Source organism: Balaenoptera musculus, chromosome 11 (assembly GCF_009873245.2).
Source record: "Balaenoptera musculus isolate JJ_BM4_2016_0621 chromosome 11, mBalMus1.pri.v3, whole genome shotgun sequence".
Classification (NCBI taxonomy): domain Eukaryota; kingdom Metazoa; phylum Chordata; class Mammalia; order Artiodactyla; family Balaenopteridae; genus Balaenoptera; species Balaenoptera musculus.
The window spans coordinates 86,112,539-86,136,091 of NC_045795.1; the positions used below are offsets into that span (position 1 = coordinate 86,112,539).

General features: G+C 44.1%; 1 protein-coding gene across 1 annotated transcript in view; it reads left to right on the forward strand.

The window, feature by feature from the left end:
* The first annotated feature begins 7,860 nt into the window (after positions 1-7,860).
* GXYLT2 (glucoside xylosyltransferase 2) overlaps positions 7,861-23,553 on the forward strand; it is an 80,351-nt gene continuing 64,658 nt past the window's right edge. The window contains exon 1 of the mRNA XM_036869947.1: positions 7,861-8,135. Within this exon, the coding sequence (XP_036725842.1) occupies positions 7,861-8,135 (275 nt within the window). The remainder of the gene's footprint in view (positions 8,136-23,553) is intronic.

Here is a 23,553-nt window from a genome sequence, read left to right on the forward strand (position 1 = left end):
TTTTGTGCAGTTCCCCAACAAAAAATCCTCAGAAGTCTAATTTTAGTTAATATGTGTATCCTGGAAATTTAGATAAAATTCACACATTTTAATAGCAAAATTGTTTTCTGAGTTCACCAAGAGAACTCCTGGTTGAAGAGACCTTGGGGTTACTTATTAGGAATCCATGTATCAATAGCCCCCTCTTGTCCCTCTTTGTCTATCATCTTCTACTCCCCCCACATGACCACCACGTTCTATTCAGATGGGAGTTCTGCACTCCTTCTCCTGTCCCTGTGATGAGATGGTCATGAACTGTGAGTCAGGCTGTTCTCAAAAGTAGATGGATCTGGGCTTCCCTGGTGGCGCAGTGGTTGAGAATCCGCCTGCCATTGCAGGGGACACAGGTTCGAGCCCTGGTCTGGGAAGATCCCACATGCCGCGGAGCTATGAGGCCCGTGAGCCACAACTACTGAGCCTGCGCGTCTGGAGCCTGTGCTCCGCAACAAGAGAGGCCACAATAGTGAGAGGCCCGCGCACCGCGATGAAGAGTGGCCCCCCGCTTGCCACAACTAGAGAAGCCCTCGCACAGAAACGAAGACCCAACACAGCCATAAATAAATAAATAAATTAAAAAAAAAAAAGTAGATGGATCTTAAAACCCTAGTGTACCTACAAAGCACCAATACAATCCGTGTTAGGTATGAACTTTCAACTCAGGTACCAAAAAATGTAACTTTGATTTTTCCATATCTGAATTTAATTTCTCTCTCTAGCAGCAGTGTGCCTGTCAATTTATGGTAAACTCAGTCACTTCAGAGCTTTTCTTTAATCTCTTCGGGGTAAACTCAAGGGGTTAAGGTTTTTCTCTGCCTCCCTAATTCACCCCAAGGTGTCATTTTATTTCTAGGAAGTTTTTCAAACATCATGGAACTGAGTAGAGTGGGGTGGGTCTGAGAGGGCATCTGATGCTTGGAGTCATTTCTGTTACACAGACACGTGCAGGAATGCCCAGTCCTGTGTGATCCTCAGTCATGGTCATCTCTCCATACTACCATCTACGGAGACATCCAAAGTCCTATGTCATAGCTGTACAGTCCGTTCCAGTTTCCGCTGAGAAATCCCCTCATCAGCGCAAGGACGTTTATTGTCCTCAAACCACAGGTAGAGTGGCTCCTGCTGGGCCCCATGTTTTATTGAGACCCACTGTGGCCCTTGCCAGGCAGTGCCCATCCAGAGCCCTGGGCCCTCCTCCTTCTAGAACACACTCTGGATAGCCAAGACTCTGTGATTCCTTATCTAAATGCTCCTGAGCCCATCTCCAGGGTTGGTGCAGGCCTCCTTCCTGAGTGGTCCTTCTGAGGGCAAAAGGCCCCTAGTGTACACGCCCTTGGACCTGAGCGTGGCCAAAGGGCAGCTGTTTGCAGGGGCGTGGACAAAGCTTAGACATATGGACAGGGGTGTCCATGCATGGGCCAGGGTGGAGGGAGGAGGGGAGGAGCTCAAGGCTGGGGCTGAGTACTTGCTCTCTATCACCCCCGGGCATACATGTAGAAATCTTAAAGCTCCTCCTGGACTTCAAGGTTGTTATCAAAACATATTTGCCATGCAGGAGCATAGAACATATGTCATCTGACAGTGGTTAGTTTGACTTATAACTTGTAAATAGTTAAGCATATGGTAGGTGGGTCTCCATTTTTTTTAAATTTTTATTTAATATTGGAGTACAGTCAATTAACAATGTTGTGTTAGTTTCAGGTGTACCGCAAAGTGATTCAGTTATACATATACATGTATCTATTCTTTTTCAAATTCTTTTCCCATTTAGGTTATTACAGAATACTGAGCAGAGTTCCCTGTGCTATAACGGTGGGTCTGCATTTTTACTCTTGCCCCAGACACTGAGAATTCTAGGGATGGGCCTGATAAGATGGTATTGCTCAGCTGAGTGATGCTTTATATAGTCTGTGACTGTTATAGTCAGAGTGTCACTCTTTGGGGGACCCAGTTTATTCAAGTGTTCCCACTCCAACCTCATACCTTGCTTGGTTGGGCTCTAGGTTTTATTTCCTGTCCAAAGAAAAATTTGACTACAGTGCTGAATAATCTCTCAGGTTTCTTACTTTCTTGTAGTTTCTTGGCCTCAGAGATTTTCCTCATTTTCCCACCCGCTCAGTTATGCTTATCAAAAGTTTATGCATCTTTGAAGGATACCAAATAAGATTTGAACCAATAAGGGACATTTAATCACTCTCGATTGGAAAAACAAGATTGTGCAGATGTTAATTTGTTGTAAGTTAATTTAAAAATTTGTCTTAATGCCAATAAAGTTGTTCTTTTAATTTTACAATGAGGCAAACTAGTTCTGAGTTCATACGGAAAAACAAATAAAAATAGCCTGGGAAGCTCTAAAACAATAGGACTCATCCTGATTGATATATAAGCATGTTTTAATGCTAAGTATGTAAAATTGCACTCTCACACGGGAGACAGACAAGCAGAATGGAATAGAAAACCCAGAAATATCTCAAAATGCACCTAGGAATGCAGCACATGACCAAGGTGACATCTCAAATTGATGGGGGAAAGATGGACTGTGCAGTACTGGTGTTGAGAAAACCATCTGAAAAAAAAAAAAAAAGTTGGGTCCATACTCACCCAGGATAAATGCCAAGTTAATCAAAGATTTACATTTAAAAATGAAACTATATTTATTGATAAGGGTTCTTTATGCAGATTCTGGAGAATCCTACAAATCAATCAAAGGCAACTCAACAGAAAAATGAGCAAAAAACTGGAGCAGATATTTCATAAAAGACATAAACTAAGAGTCTAATTGGCCAATACATACATGAAAAGATGCTTAACTTCATTAGTCCTCAGGGAAATACAAATTAAAACCACAATACCACTACACACCCACCAGAGTGGTTAAAATGAAACAAAAAAAACAAAGAAACAAAATGTTGGCAAAGATATTTAGCAACCATGACTCTCATGCATTACTGGTAGGTGGGTAGGTTGATAAAATCACGTGGGAAAACTGTTGGGTAGCATCCACTAAAGGTAAGCTTATGCGTACTTTGTAGCACAGCAATTTCCATCCTAGTATATATCCGACACACATGCATTCATATGCTCACCAAAAGACAAATACAAAAATGTTCACAGTAGGTATCCAGTGGAAACATTTCCTTCCACCCCTGTCCTCCATCTGTTCTGGATTTCTTACTATGTAAGATAAAGATGTCTTTATTATTCAAGTCCTTGCTACTTAAAATGTTGGATCACCACTAGCAGCAGAAGCAATGTTTAACAGCTTATTAGAAATGCAGACTCTCAGGCCATGGCTCAGACACACTACCTTGATATCTACATTTTAACAAGACCTCCAGATAATTTGTCCACCCATTAAAGTTGGAAAAGCCATAGATTAAGCCACAGTTAGCCAGATATTCTCTTCCGTTCCTTCTGACTGATACAGACATAACCCCAAACCTCCTGTCCTGCCCACTGAGGTATTTATTGGCTACCTTCTTGTAGAGGTCATTTCACAGCCTTCTCTTTGCTCAAGCAACATATATACATTATACTCTGGGGGGCATGGTTAACAACACACACAGTAGAGTCAGAGTACTTGAGTGAAAAATCCCATACCTGCTTTTTAAAAGAATAGATTTTTTTTTTAAGAGCAATTTTTTAGGTTCACTGCAAAATTGAAGGGAAACTACAGAGAATTCCAATACACGTACTGTCTCCTCTTATACACAGCCTCCTCCACCATCAACACCTCAGCACCAGAGGGGTACATTCGTTCAATTGAAGAATATGAATTGACACATCATTATCACCCAAAGTCCACATCCAGCTGTGTGGATGCACTATAGTTTATTGATCCATCACCTGCTGAGGGACACCTTGGTTGCCTCCAAGTTTTCACAATTACTATTAAAGCTGCTATTACAAATTACTAATAACTAATTAGTAATAACCTGCACTGAAGTGCAGGCTATTGTATACATATAAGTTTTCAGCTACTTTGAATAAATACCAAGGAGTGTGACTGCTGGTTGTATGGTTAAGGGTGTGTTTCATTGTGTAAGAAACCACCAAACTGTCTGTACCATTTTGCATTCCCACCAGCAATGCATGAGAGTCCCTGTTGGTCCCCATCCTCGTCAGCATTTGGTGGTGTCAGGGTACCAGATTTTGGCCATTCTGACAGGTGTGTAGTGGTATCTCACTGTTTGTTTTTTGTTTTTGTTTTTTAATATTTATTTATTTATTTGGCTGTGCCAGGTCTTAGTTGTGCCACATGGGATCTTCACTGCGGCATGCAGGGTCTTTAGCTGAGGCATGCAAGATCTTTTTCTAGTTGCAGCATGCAAACTCTTAGTTGCGGGATATGGGATCTAGTTCCCTGACCAGGAATCAAACCCGGGCCCCCTGCATTGGGAGCGCGGAGCGTTAGTCACTGAACCACCCTGGTGAAAGAACGTGGAGCATCTTTTCATTCGCTTACTGGCCATCTGTATATCACCTGTGGTGAAGCATCTATTAAGGTCTTTGGCCCATTTTTAAATCAGGTTGTTTGTTTTCTTACTGTTAAGTTTTAAGAGTTCTTTGCATGTTTTGGAGAACAGTCTTTTGTCAGATGTGTCTTTTGCCAATATTTTCTTCCAGTCTGTAGCTTGTCTTCCGAATCTCTTGACTTTTGTCTTTCACAGAACAGAAGTTTTTAATTATAATAAAATTCAGCTTATCAATCATTTCTTTCATGGATTGTGCCTTGGGTATTATATCTAAAAATTTGTTGCCATCCCTGAAGAGTTGTAAGCAAAGGAGAAATAGGATTCAGTTTATGTTTTTAAAAGATTATTCTGGTTTAAGGATTGGAAGAAGCCATGGGAAAAAGCAAGGAGATCAATTAGAAAGTTTCTAGGCCATAGAAGAGCCACTTATATAATTCAGAGTCATGGGGGATGGAGTGGGAATAACTTATGTGAAACACTATGGGAACAAGGCCATTAGGAATTGGGCAAGGTTTGATCTTGTCAAGCAAACACTATTGACAATTCAGGAGAGAAGTGGAGAGATGCCGATTATGTCTTGGAGGCAGAGTCAACAGAACTTGCTGACTCTTTGGATATGGGAGGTGAGGGAAGCAGGCTTCTAAAACAGCTCCCAGTAATCCTGGTATTCAGGCCCTTGTGTAATCCTCTCCACCTGAGTGCAGAATGAATTTAATGCCTTGCTTCCAACAAGGAGAAGATGGCATAGTGATGGGATGTCACTTCCAAAAATAGATAATAAAAAACTGTTACCTCTGTCTTGATGGCATTCTCTCTCTGGCTCTTCGGATGTACTTACTCTGATAGAGAGAGCCACCTGGCAAGGCACTGAGGGCAGCCTCTGACCAAGAGCCAGCAAGGACCAGAAACCCTCAGTCCAATGACCTGAAACCCTTCTGACAACCATGTGAGTGAGCTTGGGAGCAGATCCTTCCCCAGTTGAGCCTTCAGATGAGACCACCACCCCCGGGCCAACACTTTGATTACAGCCTTTTGAGGGCCTGTGAAGCACAGGACCCAGCTAAACTGTGCTGGATTCTTGACCCACAGAAAGCATGAGGTTGTATGTGTATTATCTTAAGCCACCACACTTGGGGTAGTTTGTTATGCAACAACAGATAACTAATACAGGAGGTGAGAGGAAACAGAGAAACCAAGGATGGTTCCCACCTAATTTCTGGCTTGAGCAACTGAGTATCTAGACAAGGGGAGAAACAGATTTCTGGGGTAGGGGGACAAATACACAAGCATTTGGTATATTTGACATCCAAGTGACAAATGGGATGACTCATAGATATGGTATCTGGAATCTTTTTTCCATGATGTTAGATATCAGAATGGTAACCAAAACATGAATTTGGACTCAGGGGAAGGAGATAAATCAGGCCTTTCCTTTGTTTCAGCAAAGTTAAAGAAAACAGAGCCCTCTGTTTGGTCAAACCTAGCTGTTCCAAGTTCTACTTTGGTGTCTGAGGCCAAAACCTTAGCTGTTAGCCAAGTGTTACTTTGCCTTATTTTATTCTTATTGCACGTGTCTCCTTGAGGAACAGAGGAAGTGGCAAGACAGAGTTTGGGAATTCTTGCTTCACTGGGCCACATACTAACATAATAGTGGCCATTTCTAAACTTGGAAGGCCTGAACACCAGGCTTTAGCCTAGCCCAGTGTTTCTCCACAGTGCCCCCTTGTTGGCAGTTGGCCCAGGACAATTCTTTGTGCTGCTGGAGTGTCCTGAGCATTGTGGGAGGTCTAGTATGTGCCAGTAGAACTTGCCAGTTATTGTGACAACCCAAAACATCCTTCCCACAATTCCAAATGCATCCTAGCGGGACGATACCTCACCCTCAGTGGAAATCGATGGATTTTTTTGTGCTCGTTCACCTGCAACATCTGCTGTGCACACCTTGAGCCTGCATCCTGCCATCTCTTAGGTGCCTACTTGGCCAGAGGTTCCAGGTGTTTAAATATTCTCATTCCTAGAACTTTAAATACAATGGGATCTCAAAGAATTAAAATGTAATGCTAATATGAGAACCATTCGGAATATACCTGAATTTTAGACGATTTATAAGGCAACATGGAATCCTGTAGAATCTCAGAGACATTGTCATAACTGCTGTTCCTTGTCCTGTGGCCAAGCAGAAAAGAGAGTTAATAGAATGCTGGCTGTCAGTTCATGGTGAATAATAAGAGGAGGTGCCCTCATGCTTCCCATTTATGATTGGCGATGCCCTGGAAGAAGAGTTGGGAAACTCTGGAAACCTGATCTGGTGATTGTGGCTGTTAAAGTCTCAGAAGAATTCATTTCTACACTAGGTTGTGAATATTACTCTATATCAAATCTATGTCAGAAAGAAAAAATGTGCATTTATGTATATATGACAAGCTCTGTTTTATTGTACTAATTATCACAGAGCTTGTATTGGGCACCAATTGTGAGCCAGGCACTGTGCAAGTTTCTTCGAATGCTTTGTTTAATGTAATGTCCACACAACGGCTCTGCGGAGGGCAGCAATACAATCCCAGTTTGCACGTAAGGAAATTAAGACTCAAGAAAGTAGTGCCACTTGCTCATGATCACCTAGCCTAGATGATGAGCGGCAGAGTCAGATTTCAAACCCAGACTCTAGAATTCACCCTGTAACTTGTTTAGACAACGTGGATCTGGAGTGGTTATCCTACAGGTACCCACCAAGTGCCAGGCCCTGCATTGGGAAAACGGGACAGAGATGTTCCTGCTTGATTGGATGTATGGATAGGTGCACGAGTGCGTGGATAGATGGGTAAAAATAAATGATGGGGCAAAGGCATGGAATAATGAGAGAATCCGATGAAGAGAAGATGGAATGGGAGAGTAAGTGAATGAGTGACGGAATTGAGGAAGTAAACGAGGGAATGGAACGGAGTGGGAGACAATGAATGAATGAACGAATCAATGAATGAGTGAATGAATGGATGAATGAGGAGCTGAGAGGTTTTTAGGCTGCCCTACCTGAAGACGGAGCGCCTGGCGGCTGGCGGGTGCGCGGACGGACGGGCGGCTACTCCACACAGTACGGTAGGCGCGGGCTGCCCCTCCTCGGGCCGGCTCACGCCTCCCCCTCCCTCCCCTTCTTCCTCCTCCGTCGCGCGCCCGCTCGCCCGTCAGCCGCCCGGACCCCAGTCCCCGGCGGGCTGGCTGAGGAGGCGGCCGTCGCGCGCCGCTGCCCTCGCCCCGCCGCCGCCGCCGCCGCCCGGCGCGCCGCGATGCGCAGAGGGGCCGCGCTGCCCAGGGGCCGCCGCCGCCGCCGCCGCCGCCGCCGCGCCACACCATGAAGCTCCGCAACAAGGCGGCGGCGCTGCTCCTGCTCGCGCTGGCCGCGCTCTTGCTCGCGGGGCTGTCCCTGCGCGCCCGCCGCGCCGCAGCCCCCGCGCCGCTCGCTCGCCCCGCGTCCGCCCCGCCGCGCCGCCCCGCGCCGGCCCCCGCGCGCCTTCCGGGCCCGGGTGCCCTCCCGGGGGCCGGCCAGAGCGCTCGCCGGCGCCGGCCTCCGCGTCCGCGCCCCCGAGGCAGCCGTCGGGGCGCCGCGAGCCTGAAGAAGTTGGCGAGGTGAGTCGTGGCAGCCCCAGAATCCCATCCGCGGACCCGTGTCTCCCTCCTTCCACCCGTGTCCCTTCCAAGGGAGGCTGTGGGCTGGAGGGACAAACTCCAAGTTCACCCACGGGCTGCCCACTTTTCTTTCTTTCCCCGCTAGAAATGAAAAACCGTCTTCGTGGAGTCCTGGTAACAGCGCAGTGCTGGTCATCACGTACCTTTTGGAAAGAGAAGTGTCAGGGAAAGTGGTCTGCATGGTACATTTTTAACTGTCAGGGCAAAGGCTTTTTTTTTTTTTTTTTTTTTTTTTTTGCATTCTTGCAAACATGCGCCCTTTGTCGAATTTCTCAAAAGCTATCACGATGCAAGAATGCTTTATCTAACTCTCATGTTTCACTGGAGAATTTCTACCAAAAACTTAGATCTGATTGAGTTGGAAAAGTTAGATGTTTACTAAGTACTGGCTGCCTCTCATTGAACCGCGAATCTCCGCCTGTGCTTAGAAGAGGCGCTCGTCCTGAGTGTACTAAGAAGTGTTCTCCTTGGAAGCGTGGGGCTTTCCCTGTTCCTCCTTCTTTTTCAGACTCATGTGTGGTCAGAGCCCTGCAAGGAAAACATCTTAGCCTTCGACATTCTGTCTGATATCCTCTTTATCTGCACAGAGCTTAACCCGCCACAGCTTTTCATCTTTGGCCTTAGGGTTGCTGGAAAGCCCGCAGGTTAGGGATTTGCGTTCATTTCCTTTGTTGTGGAGAGCTTTTTAACAATCCCCTTGTCTTGTAGCCCTCTGTTTCCTCTACCCTTTGGAGACTGTTGATGTTTCTAACTGCCAGTTGCAACGTCCACATTTGCTGGGCTCCTTAATTACTCGAAACGAGTGGAAGACTTCTTTTTCACCGTAATGACTAAATTTGGTTTGGCGTTTTTACTGTGAGAGAAAAGTCAGGAAACCTCAGTAAGTAGCTGTGTCAGCTTTTGTTTCTCTTCTGCCTGGTAAGAGATGTACAGATGGGTATGGACAAGTTTTAGGGGAAAAAACCCCAGTGATGTATAGAATTGCTTTTAAGTCTATTTAGAACCATTTACAATCTCTTATGAATGTATTCACTCTTTAAAATAAGGATATTTCTGTTAGGAAGCTAATAGGGTTTTCCCTCCTATGTACTGAGGTTTCTTGTAATGGATTCTATTACGGTTTAACTGCAAAGTTGCTATGATTTGTAAGTTGATGGGACAACTTGGAAGATAATTAGAATGGACACCATTTATCACAGCTAACTTTTTACGAGGCATAGTGTTAACCACAGTACATTAAAATAGTCATTATTAACACTTAGGTTACGTTCATTAACTACGCCATCTGCACCATAACCCTATGATAGTGGTTCTCTTGGAGTTCTCTATGAACCAGCAGCACCATAGTTACCTGGGGCTTTATTGGAGCTGCTGAGTCTCACCCCTCCCCTCCTCCACCCAGGCCCACGAAATCAAAAATCAAGAGGTTGAGTTCAGTAGTATGTGTTTTAACAAGCCCTCCCCTTGTTTCTGATGCACACCAAACTTTGAGACCCTGCTCTGTGAAGTAAGCACCGATTAAGCACTAATATTATCTCCATTTTACAGATGAGGAAAATATTACACAAGGTTTAGCAGTTTGTCCAAGGTTCCATGATGAGGATACAGATCCCAGCAGTCTTGGTACAGGTTGAGCCCTTTCGTACTAATGCAGATGTCATACACTAGGCTTGCCTGCATTCATAATTTTCCTGAAATTTTTCTGAAGAAACATCGTAGATTTTTGGAACTGTCTTCATCCTTCAAGGTGTTGGGAACATTGGGGCAGCATCTTCTTGTCTCTGTCTGAACAAATTGGCTCTGACTCGGAAGAGATCATGAGCAGAATCCAAATGGTTGTTTTTGGGAAGGACTATTTCCATGAGCAACAGTACCTCCTGAAGCCATTTTTCTTCTAAACGTTATCTCTTAGATTATCATGGAAATCATGGGCAACACCATAAGAATAAAGAACAAAATTTTCAAACTCAGGAAAGAGGAAAAAACAAAAAAGCCACAGGAAGTCTCAGGCTCGAATGCATAAACATGAAAGTCTAGCGTCCTCTGGCGAAGTTGACATTTTCAGGGACTTATTAATGTTTCTTTTGCTACCTGGACAGAAATAGCGACAGAGCAGTAAGGGAGCAAGAGGAAAGATCTCTGCATGGACGCCTTTGTTGCTTTCCTAATCCTGCCTGGGTTAAATTTTTGTGGTTTAGGAGGAATTTCATTTTAGGGAGGGAAAAGAAAGTCTCATGTTTTCAGAAAATGAGTGCTTTAATCTCTTTACGTGGCTAGAATCCAGAAGAGACGACGGCTACGTACGTGATCTCGTACCTCGAGCCTGGGGAGTAGTCGGCAGAAAGCGTGGAGTTAGGTGGGACCCAGTCCACCACCTGCTGACCATCCTCAGGCCAGGCTGCCCTGCTCCCCCCCCAGGGTCCTGGTGTAAGTGAAATCCTGCCACGTCAGCACAGCAAGCATGGCACTCTCCTTCCACATCTTGTTTTCATTTCGGAGAAGTTTCCAGGGACTTGCCTAGTTAGCAGGCAGACCTACAATTTTATAACTAGTCATTTGTATGCAGTCTGTCCTGCGGTGGGCTCTCCTTTCTATAAATATAAAGCCGGGAGGTAAGGTCTGAGTTTTAGGTCAAGGGTGGGATCTGAAAACGTACACCACACTATAAGTAGCCGTTCCAGTGCACAAGAGAAATGAAATCTTCCTTCTATTTTGCTTTTTTTTTGGTGATTTAGACCTGGCTGACTTCCAAAACAAATTTGAGACGACTAACAGTAACAGAGACATATACAATAAGGCCATTGAAATACTTATGAAACATGAAAAGTCATAAAGAGGAGTGGGAAAGAAGTACTTTTTGTCAAAAACTAAGGCCACTGTTTTTTGTTTTGTTTTGTTTTTAATTACTAATTTTTCCAATTCTGAATTCTATTTATTTTTTATTTTTGCTGCGTTGGGTCTTCGTTGCTGCACGCGGGCTTTCTCTATTTGTGGCGAGCAGGGGCTGCTCTTTGTTGAGGTGTGCGGGCTTATTGTGGTGGCTTCTCTTGTTGCGGAGCATGGGCTCTAGGCGGGTGGGCTTCAGTAGTTGTGGCACGCGGGCTCAGTAGTTGTGGCGCACAGGCTTAGTTGCTCTGTGGCATGTGGGATCTTCCTGGCCCAGGGCTCGAACCCATGTCCCCTGCGTTGGCAGGCAGATTCTTAACCACTGAGGCCACTGTTGTTATGAGGATTAAGTGTTCAATTTAGCTCTAATCTTCCTGGCAGCCATGTCAAAAAGGGAACTGTGATGGGCTGCCTTATTTTCTTTGAATGATAAGGGGAAAAGTTTATCAAGAGGGATCATTTATTTTTCATGGAACTGAATTCTAAAATGAGAATTTTACGTTAGTATAGACTTCGGATTTCAGAAGACTATCTCTCCAGCTTGCTTCTGAAAACTCCTCTTCGAGCCTACGTACGGAAGAGGAAGTTCAGTATAACTGCCCATCTGTGTGATAGGAAAAAGAATTTGGCGTCTGGAGTCCGGAGGATTGGGTGCTAGTCCTGAGCCATTTCACCCTAATTTGCTTATCTGTAAACGAGTGGGTCGATCTACAAGTTTTCTAAGATCTCTTCCAGCTCTGACATTCGATGGTCCTGTGATGAGATCAACAAGTTCAGCTGCAAAATCCCAACAATGACTGTTGCTTAGCCCTTTGTGCCATCTCTTGCAAAATCACTGTTTCTCATTTACTGGCTGTAGCCTAGAGCTCCAAGTGATTAGTCAGCCTCAACCCCCTCCTGAACTTTATTCTTTGTCTCTGTGTTAGCCTGGCTATTGCTGTTTTCTCTTAAAATATGGCTTCTAAGGGAGACTTAGGCTACCTCTGTCATTTTATTCCACAGTCATTCAGCAAATGTTTATTGCACATGTATCCTGGGGCAGGTACTCAGTGTGCAATGGTGAATGGAGTTGCTTCCCTCCCAGAATTTGGGGGAGGGGGGAGGGGAGACAATACAGAAACACATTACACACTTGGCAGCCTCTGGAGCTGCCCCGAGAGGAAGCGTGCGTATTTGCTCATCAAGAGACAGCACTTCCTGCAGTTCTCTTTGGTCTCTGAGACAAGTCTTCTCAGAGGGTTCAAGCCTGAATAAATGTCTCACTAAAGAGGGATGATGTTATACAGCAAAATGCCAAGTCTGTGGCCATCCTGTGATTAGCTGGTCGCCCCAGAACACATTACAGATCTCTAGATCTTGGGGACCATCTATGATATTTTGTCACTGTGAGTCCTGATTCTTGTCAAATTCATTTTTGTTGATTCGTCCGTGAGACCCCTCTTTCACCCTCTCCGTGTATTCAGTTAGTAAGCCCTCTTGGTTTTATCCCCAAATATAACCCCAGTCCCACTATATCTACCACTTCCATGCTACCACTGAGCTAAACACCATAGTTTGACACATGGACGACTACAGTAGCTTCTCTCTGGCTTGGGGTTTCCACTCTAGCGCCCTCTACAGTCCTTTTTCCATACATCTGCTGGAATAATCTTAAATATGTAACCGGGTCACTTTGCTGGTTCCAGAGCCTAACTTCCCATCATACAGAGTAAAATTCAATTTCTTAGTGTGGCCTTTGAACCCGTGTTTGATTTCAGCCCATTTAGCTCTCTGACCTCATCTCCTACCCTTCCCCACTTCACTCACTCTGCTTCAGCCACACTGGCCTTCAAATGCACTCATTCCTACCTCAGCACTGTTTACTTTTTCCTGTGGTGGAATGTTCTTTGCTCACACCTTGTGTGGCTAGCTCCCTCATTTCTTTCAGGTCTGCTTTCAGATTCTGTCCTCAGCGGGATCTTCCCAGCTGCCCTAGAAAAGAGGACCCTGCCCATCATCTTCTACCTCCTTACTCTTATTTCGTATTTCTTTTAAATAGCACTCATCGTTGTATGAAAATCCTACTTTGTTTGCTCCTCCCCCCTTCATGCACACTTCATGTCTTATTAATCAATGTACCACTGGCACCTAGAACAGAGATGATTTCACAGTAGGTACTCAATAAATATTTGTCAAATGAACTACTGAATGAGTAAATGCAGCAACCCCCCCCTTGTGCCAGCACTATATTGATACTAAGACTTTACTTATATTATTGAGTTACATGTTATCTAATAATATTCAAAACAATCTTACACCCTTTAGGAAAATAGTAAGGATCTCTAATAGTAACATACTTCCAAGAGAGGGAATGTTTTTCTTTTTAAGAGGTTTTATTTTTTAGAACAAATTTGTGGAAAAGTTGGGGAGTATGTAGTACAGAGAGTTTCCATATACCCTGTACCCAGTTTCCTCTCTGAGCAAAATCTTACACTGTTATAATACATTTGTTATCATTTATCAAGTAATAGTGATACATTATTACTAATGTTTAATGTATTTAGATTTCCTTAGTTTTTTTTTTTAATTATTAGCACCTTTAATTATTATTTATTTATTTTTTTGGCTGTGTTGGGTCTTCGTTTCTGTGCAAGGGCTTTCTCTAGTTGCGGCAAGCGGGGGCCACTCTTCATCGCGGTGCGCGGGCCTCTCACTATCGCGGCCTCCCTTGTTGCGGAGCACAGGCTCCAGACGCGCATGCTCAGTAGTTGTGGCTCACAGGACTAGTTGCTCGGCGGCATGTGGGATCTTCCCAGACCAGGGCTCGAACCCGTGTCCCCTGCATTAGCAGGCAGATTCTCAACCACTGCGCCGCCAGGGAAGCCCCAAGATTGCCTTAGTTTTTACTTAGTGCTCTTTTTCTGTTCCAGGATTCTATCCATGACACCACAGTACATTTAGTTGTCATGTCTCTTTAAGCTCCTCTTGGCTGTGATAGTTTCTCAGACTTCCCTTGTTTTTTTTTTTAATTTTTTTTTCTTTTAATTAATTAATTAATTATTTTACTTTTGGCTGCATTGGGTCTTCGTTTCCGTGCGAGGGCTTTTTCTACTTGCGTCGTGCGGGGGCCACTCTTCATCGCGGTGCGCGGGCCTCTCACTGTCGCGGCCTCTCTTGTAGCGGAGCACAAGCTCCAGACGCGCAGGCTCAGTAGTTGTGGCTCACGGGCCTAGTTGCTCCGCGGCACGTGGGATCCTCCCAGACCAGGGCTCGAACCCGTGTCCCCTGCATTGGCAGGCAGATTCTCAACCACTGCGCCACCAGGGAAGCCCCACTTCCCTTGTTTTTGATGACCTTGTGAGTTTTGAAGAGCACTGGTCAGATATTTTATAAGGTGCTCCGCTGTTGGAATGTGTCTGATGTTTTACTCATGGTGATAACCGGGGTTATGGGTTATCTGGAGGAAAACTGTAGCGGTAAAGTGCCATTTTCATCATGTCCTATCAAGTGCATATACTATCGACATGATTTAACGTTGACCTTGGTCACTGGCTGAGCTAGTGTTTGTCAGCTTTCTCCACTCTAGACTTACTCTTTCCCCCCTCACTCTATTCTACTCTTTAGAAGGAAGTCACTGTTCACAACTCCCACCTAAGGAGTGTGGATTTATGTTCCCCTTCCTTGAGGGCGGAGTATCTCTATATAAATAATTTGAAATTCTTTTGTGTGGGGGATGTTGTGTTTCTTCTCCCCCCTTTATTATTCAGTCATAAGTCAGGATGGACTCGTAGATATTGATTTTGTACTTTGAGTTACAATCCATATGACTTTATTTTGTTGCTGAAATTGTTTCAGTCTGGGTGATTAGTAGCTCTTTCAGTTGGCTGCTCTGCTCCTTTGGTAGACCCCCATCACTGTGTTTCGGCTTTTTGTTTTCAGTTTTGCCTTTCTGAGCACTTTCTTACTCTCTGGCGCTACAAGATGCTCCAGGCTCATCTTGCTTCTCTGGATGAGGGAGTGTTTTTATTCCCTAGAAGCGCCAGCAAAAGTTTTCTCCCATCTCATTGGCTTTGGTTGGTTTAAATGCCTACAGTGTGGATGAGGAAATGGGAAGGAGTAGAGGGGTGGGACGAGATTAGCTAATTGAAGTAAACCAAGCAAGGGCCACCCCTTGAGTTAGGGATGAAGCCAAGACCACCTAAACCACTGGGGGGAGGGTGATGTAATAGACTTGTCTTTGGCTCCTGACCTCCATTCTCCCACCCCACCCCCAATTTGACAGTGAACTGTACCTCCAGGCAATGGTCTAAGCCTGCCATGACAGTCCCATCCCTGTCGTAGTGTAAACTTTATATATCCAAGGCTAAGACATACTTTCATTTCTCTGGCAATAGTTACTGGTCTACAGGTGTTACATGACCCAAGCTGGCCCAATCAGCTCCTGATTAAGAAGGGAACGGGGGCTTCCCTGGTGGCGCAGTGGTTGGGAGTCTGCCTGCCAATGCAGGGGACGCGGGTTCGAGCCCTGGTCTGGGAAGATCCCACATGCCGCGGAGCAACTAGGCCCGTGAGCCACAATTGCTGAGCCTGCGCGTCTGGAGCCTGTGCTCCGCAACAAGAGAGGCCGCGACAGTGAGAGGCCCGCGCACCGCGATGAAGAGTGGCCCCTGTTCGCCGCAACTAGAGAGAGCCCTTGCACAGAAACGAAGACCCAATACAGGCAAAAATAAATAAATTAAAAAAAAAAAAAAAAAAGAAGGGAACGGAATAAGAAGGGAAGGACTTATTTTACATTATTGGACAAAAGACTTTATCTTCTAGATATGAACAAGGCAACAAATAGTCCCAGTTGTCACCGCGATCCTTAGAAAACCAGCTTTGGTTGAAGTCATCACTCTGGGCAGTAGAGTAGAGAAAGAAGGAGACTATGGGTCCTTGAGGACAGTACTGAGTCCTGGGAGCCACAGATCCAGAGGCCTGCCCTATCTAGGGCCCTTCTGTTTTACGCTGGAGTTGAGGTTTCTGTTATTTGAATCCAGAATCCTCTTAACAGAACCAGATGGTTCTTTAAATCATAACCTCAGAAAAAAAAAAAATCATAACCTCAGTGCTGTTGATGGAGAGAGAGGGGAATGGCTGTAGGGGGCACACAGGAAATGAAGGTCCATCACACCCTGGAGTGGCCATTCTGTGCACCTGACCTTGTCCCAGGCGGCAGGTGATTCTGGGATAGGTTCCTAAGCCAAATTAGAGCCTTTTTTTAGGGATTTTAAAAATTGGGGTCAGAGACAGCATAAGGGAAGACTGTTTCTAGTGGCTGCAGCTGTATGATAGGAAACTCAGGAATCGGCAGCTGTGTCTCTGCCAGGTAGAGAAAGCTGGTCTGCATGGAGAGTTCATGGACCCAAGATGACCTGGAGGGGTGAGAAGCAACATCCAGCAACTGGGGTGGGGGTGGGTTCTGACGTTGTTCCCAAGGCCAGCTTCTGCCCTTTGCCACTGTCCCGTCCCTGTCCTAGCTTCCATGAATTGAGTTTCTGTCACTCACCACCATAACGTCCTGACTGATGTGGATATGTAGCACCTGCTTTTAGCACCTTTAGAAAATTCCATAAATAGTGGCCATATTGACACATCTCCCTAGAAACTCCATAGGTGAGAGTCCTTGGAAGAAAATTTGAGAACAGATTTGTTTTCTTTGGAAATACTTCTCTTCATGTTATAATTTACTGTAGGAAAATAAGAGGTAAAGTTTTATGTTATATCTATCTTGCCACCATTTAAAATATTAAAAAAAGAAAAAGAAAATAAGAGGCTTCAGTTGAAGACGGAATTCATTTTATGTTCCCCTCCAGATCTTCCCCAGCGCTTGATTTATCTCATATGATGAAATTTTGAAAACTGCCCCCTGGAAAGAGGAGTTTCTTGACTTGATGCCTTTATTGGGAGTCCGTGATTTTTTTTGGCAGCCAAGAGCGACTGTGGTGTATTTGAGGGTGATGTTTGGATGCTCCTCCCCCCGGCCTCTTTTCGCAACACGGAAGACTGTCATCTTCTGGTGAAAATTCATCATGGTACAATTTAGAGTCCAAGCTTTCCATAAATAGGAGGCAATAGAGAACACATAATCTGAAGCGTGATTTCCTTTTATACAAGAGGAAACTGAGGTCCAAAGAGCTAAAATTGTAATAATGCACATAAAGCACCAAGCACAGGGCTAGCTCGTGGTGGTCACTCAGCAAGTGACGTGCTGTTCTGAGCCCTGTTAGTGGCCGTGGTTGCTTTCTTATTTAGCAACTGAATCCTAACTAGATCCAGCTGACTGGCTGTGTGGCTTTGAATGAGTCAGTGCTCCTCAGCCAATCTAGGCTTTCTCCTAAGTTCAACGGGGAAGTGAAACGATGTGAGTCAAAGGCTGGCACGGTACCTGCAACACGAGAAGGTCTCAGCAAATGTTAGCCAGAGCTAAGATGTGGATTTAGGCAGGCTTTTCCCTGGGTTGTGTCTTGAGGAAATGAAGACAGCTTCCGCATATAATGAATGCTACCCTAACCCCAGTGTCCTGGTCCTTAGTAAAAGCTCGGGGAATAGATGGGACAGGACCCTTTTCACTGCCTCTGGTTGAGTTGGGCGATTGTTCTGGAGACTTTGAGACCTGGAAGTCAGGCTGTCTGTAACTTTGATTTCTACTCAAAGGCAGAGAACTACTGTTTCCGAGCTTAGAAAAGCAGAGGGTAAGTGAAGGGTTTTCGGGAATTAGGAGGTGTCCTCAGGCACCAAAATGCAGAATTTTGTTCACAGACACTGCTCTTCAGGGGCCTGTGTCTCTGCTTGGGCTTGAACCCTTGCTCTGCTTTTTCCTCATCCCAGTTTTGTGGGAATTAAAAGGAGCCGGGTTGTCTGACCACTGGTTCCAAAGTAACAAGCCTTAGTGTTCAAGTATCAAATTTCATCCCTCAGGAGGAATGGGTTAACGGACGTCGGTGTTAATGTCTGAGAACTTTTAAAAATGTACAAACACTTCAAATCTCGTTTGCAATAATTTAGAGTATTGACAGTTAAAATAAATTTTTTGCTGCTCTGCCTCGCCCATTTTGGGCATGGACATAAAATATTTGGAGAAAAATGAAGGCTTCTGATGCATCTAAGTTAATATTTAATAATAATGATGATAACAACTAATATTTAATAATGACTTAAAACATGTCAGGTACCGTATGAAGCACTTCACCACATTATTTCTTTTAATCTTCGTAACAGCCTAAGGGGTGGGTACTGTTACTGGATAGGTCAAATTCGTTTTCATTTGGAGTGATGGAATCCCAGCTCATCAGCTGATATCACTTAATCATAAAAAGGGATTTACTAGCTCATAAAACTGTGATGTGCAAAGGAGATAAAGCTTCAGTCACGGGTGTGTCCAGGATGTGTGACCATCTTGCCTCCATCTTTTAACTCTGCTTCCTTCTGTGTGGGCCACACTCTCAGATCAGATTTTTCCATGTGATAGTTCCAACGGGTCTGGGCTTAAGTCCTCCTCCTTTAGCAACCTTGAAGGGAAAGACTCCATCCAGCAAGAGTCCCAGGGCTGCCTCTAACCGCCCTGGCTTGGATCACATGCGCACCAACCCCTGATGGCCGCACCTGGGGGAGGATGCTTCAGTCCCTCCGAACCTCGTGAACTGAGAACCGTGGTTTCCCCCGAAGAAAACTGAGGTGCTCTTACCAGAAACACCTGGAAATGGACGCTAGTAAGAAACACCAAAACCAAAAGCAAAGAGCCATTAGAATCAACAAGCCCTTTTTACAGATGGGGAAACTGAGGGTGAGAAGTAAAGTGTTTGCCCAAGATGGGACAGCCAAGTGGCAGACCTAGAATTTGAAGCCAGGTCTGTGTGCATCTAGATCCATATTGCTTACGACCATACTGTACTTGGGAACAAATCTTGAAATTTGAAATATTTGATGGCTTTCCAGAATCCCTTTGAAGAAGATCCCTTTGATAAAATCTCTTTTCTTTTTTAAAATTTGAAAATTGTTCGTATTTGTAAGGGGAAAAAACCAGTTTCTAAAAATCCCATTCTTTAAAGGTTTTTATATATTTACATATTTATATACTCACACCCACATATAGTGGTTATAACTCTGGGAGATGGTATACCAAAACGTTGACAGAGGTTATGAAGTTGGTTTGGTTACCCCTCGCCCGCCTTTGCTTGTCTGTATTTTACACTTTTTTCTGTGATAAATATATGCATTACTTATATATTTATAAAACAATTTAAAGTATATTAATTATCATAAAAATTTAAAATCCCTATTGGCCTGAGGCATAAGAGGATGGAAATTAGCTGGGGAGACCACTTTTCCTTCGTTTAAATTGGTAAGTCCCTTATGCTCTTTTTCAGGACATGAGATAGAGGTGCCCATTCGCAGAATATGTTATCCTCATTCTTCTCCCTCGTATGTCACCAGACATTTATTTCAAACCAGCGCTGCTGGTTCATATTTTTAAAATCTCAATAACATCTTAATTTGAAAAGAAGAGGGAGATGGAGAAATAGAATCCCCCGTGTGTCAGGAACAATCACGGGGGGCGGATAAGAATGAAATGAGAATCAGTCCAGGCAGCATCCTAGAGTTTTGGAAGGAGAAGAATTATAAACCCAATTGTGCGTGACCTCAGCTAAGGGCGAGAGGATGGATTATGGAGGTAGAGATGGTGCAGGTGTGCCGTGCGAGTCACACCTGGCGGGGCTGTGGGTGAGGACTGAAATCCAGCCCACCTTCGGATCACTGAGTCAGGAGCTCTGAGTAGAGATAAAGGCCTCATCTGCCCAGAGGGGCTCCTTTTCTGACTCGCTTGTGTGTGACCCCAAATACAGCGTCATAACTAAAAGCAGGGCTTCTTAAGTCCAGCTCCCTGAGTTTGAATCCTTGCTCTGCTACTTCCTAATCATAAAGCATGTGTATGTGTACAATGATGGCTAAAAGCAGACACATACACCTAGAGACGCACAAAGTCACCAACTTTGGACATTGAACACCTCCTGTGCATTAGACCTAGACTTTGTTTAGGAACACAGCCATGTTTCAAATATCATGATCCAAACTAAATACAAACTATTAGTAATTGCATGCACTTATCAAATGATTTTATCAAGCCTCCCCCTCATGGCAGATATTTTTGGCACTGTGTCAACACTCTTCATGTAATGCTGGGACTTCAGGCTTTTCTGTCTGTCTTGGAATATTAAAGATAGTTGATTTAACTCCAAACCATGGGTCGTTAAAAGTGATTTAACTGTTAGCACAGTCCTGAGCGTCACGTCTGGGTTGCTAAGTGAAGGCTCTACTTACAGCTTCAGCGCTGAAATTTTTTGTCAAGGGTCTCCCGTGTTCCCAGACCTGTGGTTTGTGAGGAGCTTCACTAGTGCCTCTGGCTGCCAACACTTAAGGCAGATATAACCACCCATCACCAGACGCTCCTGCTAGGGGCTGAATCAAGGTATTTTCACGTCTTCAGCTGCCACTCTGACCTCATTTGCAAACTTCCACATTCAGATAGCCATGGCTTCGTCTTGTAAGAGATTCCACTAGGGGAGAGGGGAGTGGCATTCTGCTAGTCAAGTCTTCTCCTAGGGTGAGCATATTCAACCTCTTAAAATTTGTCTGCTTCCCTCCCCACCCTCATATTTCTGTGTTTCCTTCCCTGTTAAAACTAGTCACCAACTGTTTCAGGCTGTGTTTGAAAGAACTGTGATTCTTTTCCATCCAGCTCACACTGCCGGCCCGTATCATAGCATCAGGTTGACCTGAGTTAACTTAGCCTGTCAGTGAAGGAGAAGCCCTGGAAACAGAGGTAGCAGCAGATGGCAGAAAAGCGGGTCTGAGTAGAAGCAATTACTCGCTTTAATAATTCAGTGTGTTTTGCAGTAATAGGCTCCAAAGTAAATAGCATACACACAAATGCCGTATTTCATTATTTATACACTCCAGAAATTGAAGTTTAATTAAGTCACACGCTTGAGACTTTTTAAGCAATTAAGGAGACGCTTCGTCTCGGGCAGCGCGGAGGTGGTGAGGCTGCTTCTGCTGTAAGCCTTCTGTGTCATTACGAGCATCATTTCTCTTTGGATCACAGGGCTGGCTTCAGCCAGGACAATGGGGGCGGCGTTTGCCAAGCCTCAGTTGTTCCCACGTCAGTATCATGATTTTTTTTTAAAATAGATTTATTTATTTATTTATTTATGGCTGTGTTGGGTCTTCGTTTCGTGCGAGGGCTTTCTCTAATTGCGGCAGGCGGAGACCACTCTTCATCGCGGTGCGCGGGCCTCTCACTATCGCGGCCTCTCTTGTTGCGGAGCACAGGCTCCAGACGTGCAGGCTCAGTAGTTGCGGCTCACGGGCCCAGTTGCTCCGCGGCATGTGGGATCCTCCCAGACCAGGGCTCGAACCCGTGTCCCCTGCATTGGCAGGCAGATTCTCAACCACTGCGCCACCAGGGAAGCCCAGTATCATGATTCTTTTAACATGACTACACTACCATATGCTAACTTTAAAAGGAAAAAGTTTAAATCTATCCTTGTTATAAATGTGTGCCTTTATGTATTTAATAAACAGCTTTATTGCAATATAATTCAAATACCTTTAAAAGGTGTACACTGCAGAGGTTTTTAGTTTACTCACAGAGTTGTGCAGCCATCCCTGCTATCCAATTTCAGAACAGTTTCATCACCCAAAAAAGAAACCCTATACCCATAAAACTAGTCACTCCCCATTTGTCCCTTCTGTGAGTCCCTGGTAACCATGTCTCTATGGATTTTTCTATCCTGGACTTTTCATACATATGGAGTCATAAAACATGCAGTCTTTTATGTTTTCACGAGGTTCACAATTCACGGTTTTAAAGGTTCATACATGTTGTCACATGCATCAGTACTTCATTCCTTTTTATTGCCAAATAATATTCCATTGTATGGATATACCACATTTTGTTTATCCATTCATCAGTTGATGGACATTTGGGTTGGACTTTTTGGCTATTGTGAGTAATGCTTCTATGAACATTTATAAATGTACACGTTTTTGTGAGAACATAATGCTATCATTTCTCTTGGGTAGATACCGAGAAATAGGATTGCTGGGTCATATGGTAGTTCTATATTTAAAATTTTGAGGAACTGTAGAACTGCTTTCTGAAGTGGCTGCACCATTTTGCAATCCCACCAGCAATGTTTGAGGGTGCTAATTTCTCCACATCCTAAGTATATTTGTTTTTAAAGGAAATTTTATAACATCACCATGAATTGTCAGCAAAAACATAAACAGAATGTAATTGTCAAATCAAACACTAAGAAAACCAAACAATGTTGTTCATTTCTAACTTGATACTCCTGCTGAAGTTTCTGTATCTAAAGTCTGCTGTCTTTTCAGTTGAAAGGGAGGATTAGGCAACATTTGAAAGGTGTTCAGGAGACTTCCCTGGTGGTCCAATGGTTAAGACTCCGTGCTCCCAATGCAGGGGGCCTGGGTTTGATCCCTGGTCGGGGAACTAGATACCGCATGAATGCTGCAACTAGGAAGTCTGCAAGCCACAACTAAGAAGTCCACATGCCGCAGCTAAGAGTCTGCACACCACAACTAAAGATCCCGCGTGCTGCAACTAAGAGCCAGCACAGCCAAAAATAAATAAATATTGAGAAAAAGAAAGGTGTTCAAGACATATTAGCACCAACTAAGACTTTCTTATTGCCCTTGTTGAAAAAGAACTGAAAATGGAATAACTTCTCACTGTGAGACTCAGTGTTATTTGATGCAGTGTCTAAATGATAACTGCAACCTAAGCATCACCCCTTCAGAACACAAGGAATTTGGAGGCACTGATGCCATAGGCAAGTGTGTTTCATCTTGTTTCAGCAGTCAGCTACACGGTTACCTCATACAAGGAGCTCAGAGGTGGCTGGGCTAATGTTTGTTACGTTTCTTTGTTTTCCTTCTCATGGTCTGGTGTTTTCCAAGAACTCTTGGGTAAATCTGAGAAACTGTCAAAATGACTACATTCTTGCTAGGATAATAGCTATTAACCCAGTAAATCCATTCCAGGGAATGTAGTGTAAGGAAATAATGCAAAGAAAGAAAAAAATCTATTGGCCCACCCATGCTTAGTGCAAGATTTTTTAATATATATAACTGAGAACAATTGGAAACAACAACACAAAGGAAATGATGATAAGCCATGGTGTTTTAGCTGGATGGAATAAAATGATGGTCATGAAGACTTAAAAAGTAACAAGAAAAATAAAAGAATCAGGTGAAAAAAGTAGGATATAAAATTATATGTACAGCATTACTGCAGCTGTAAAAATATGTATTCAATGGAATAAAGACCAGAACGTAACATGCAAAAAAACCCATTTTTTATGGGGCAAGAAGTTTTTTCATGTACCAACTTTACTATTTCACCACATGTTTTACATTTTTTAAATTGAAA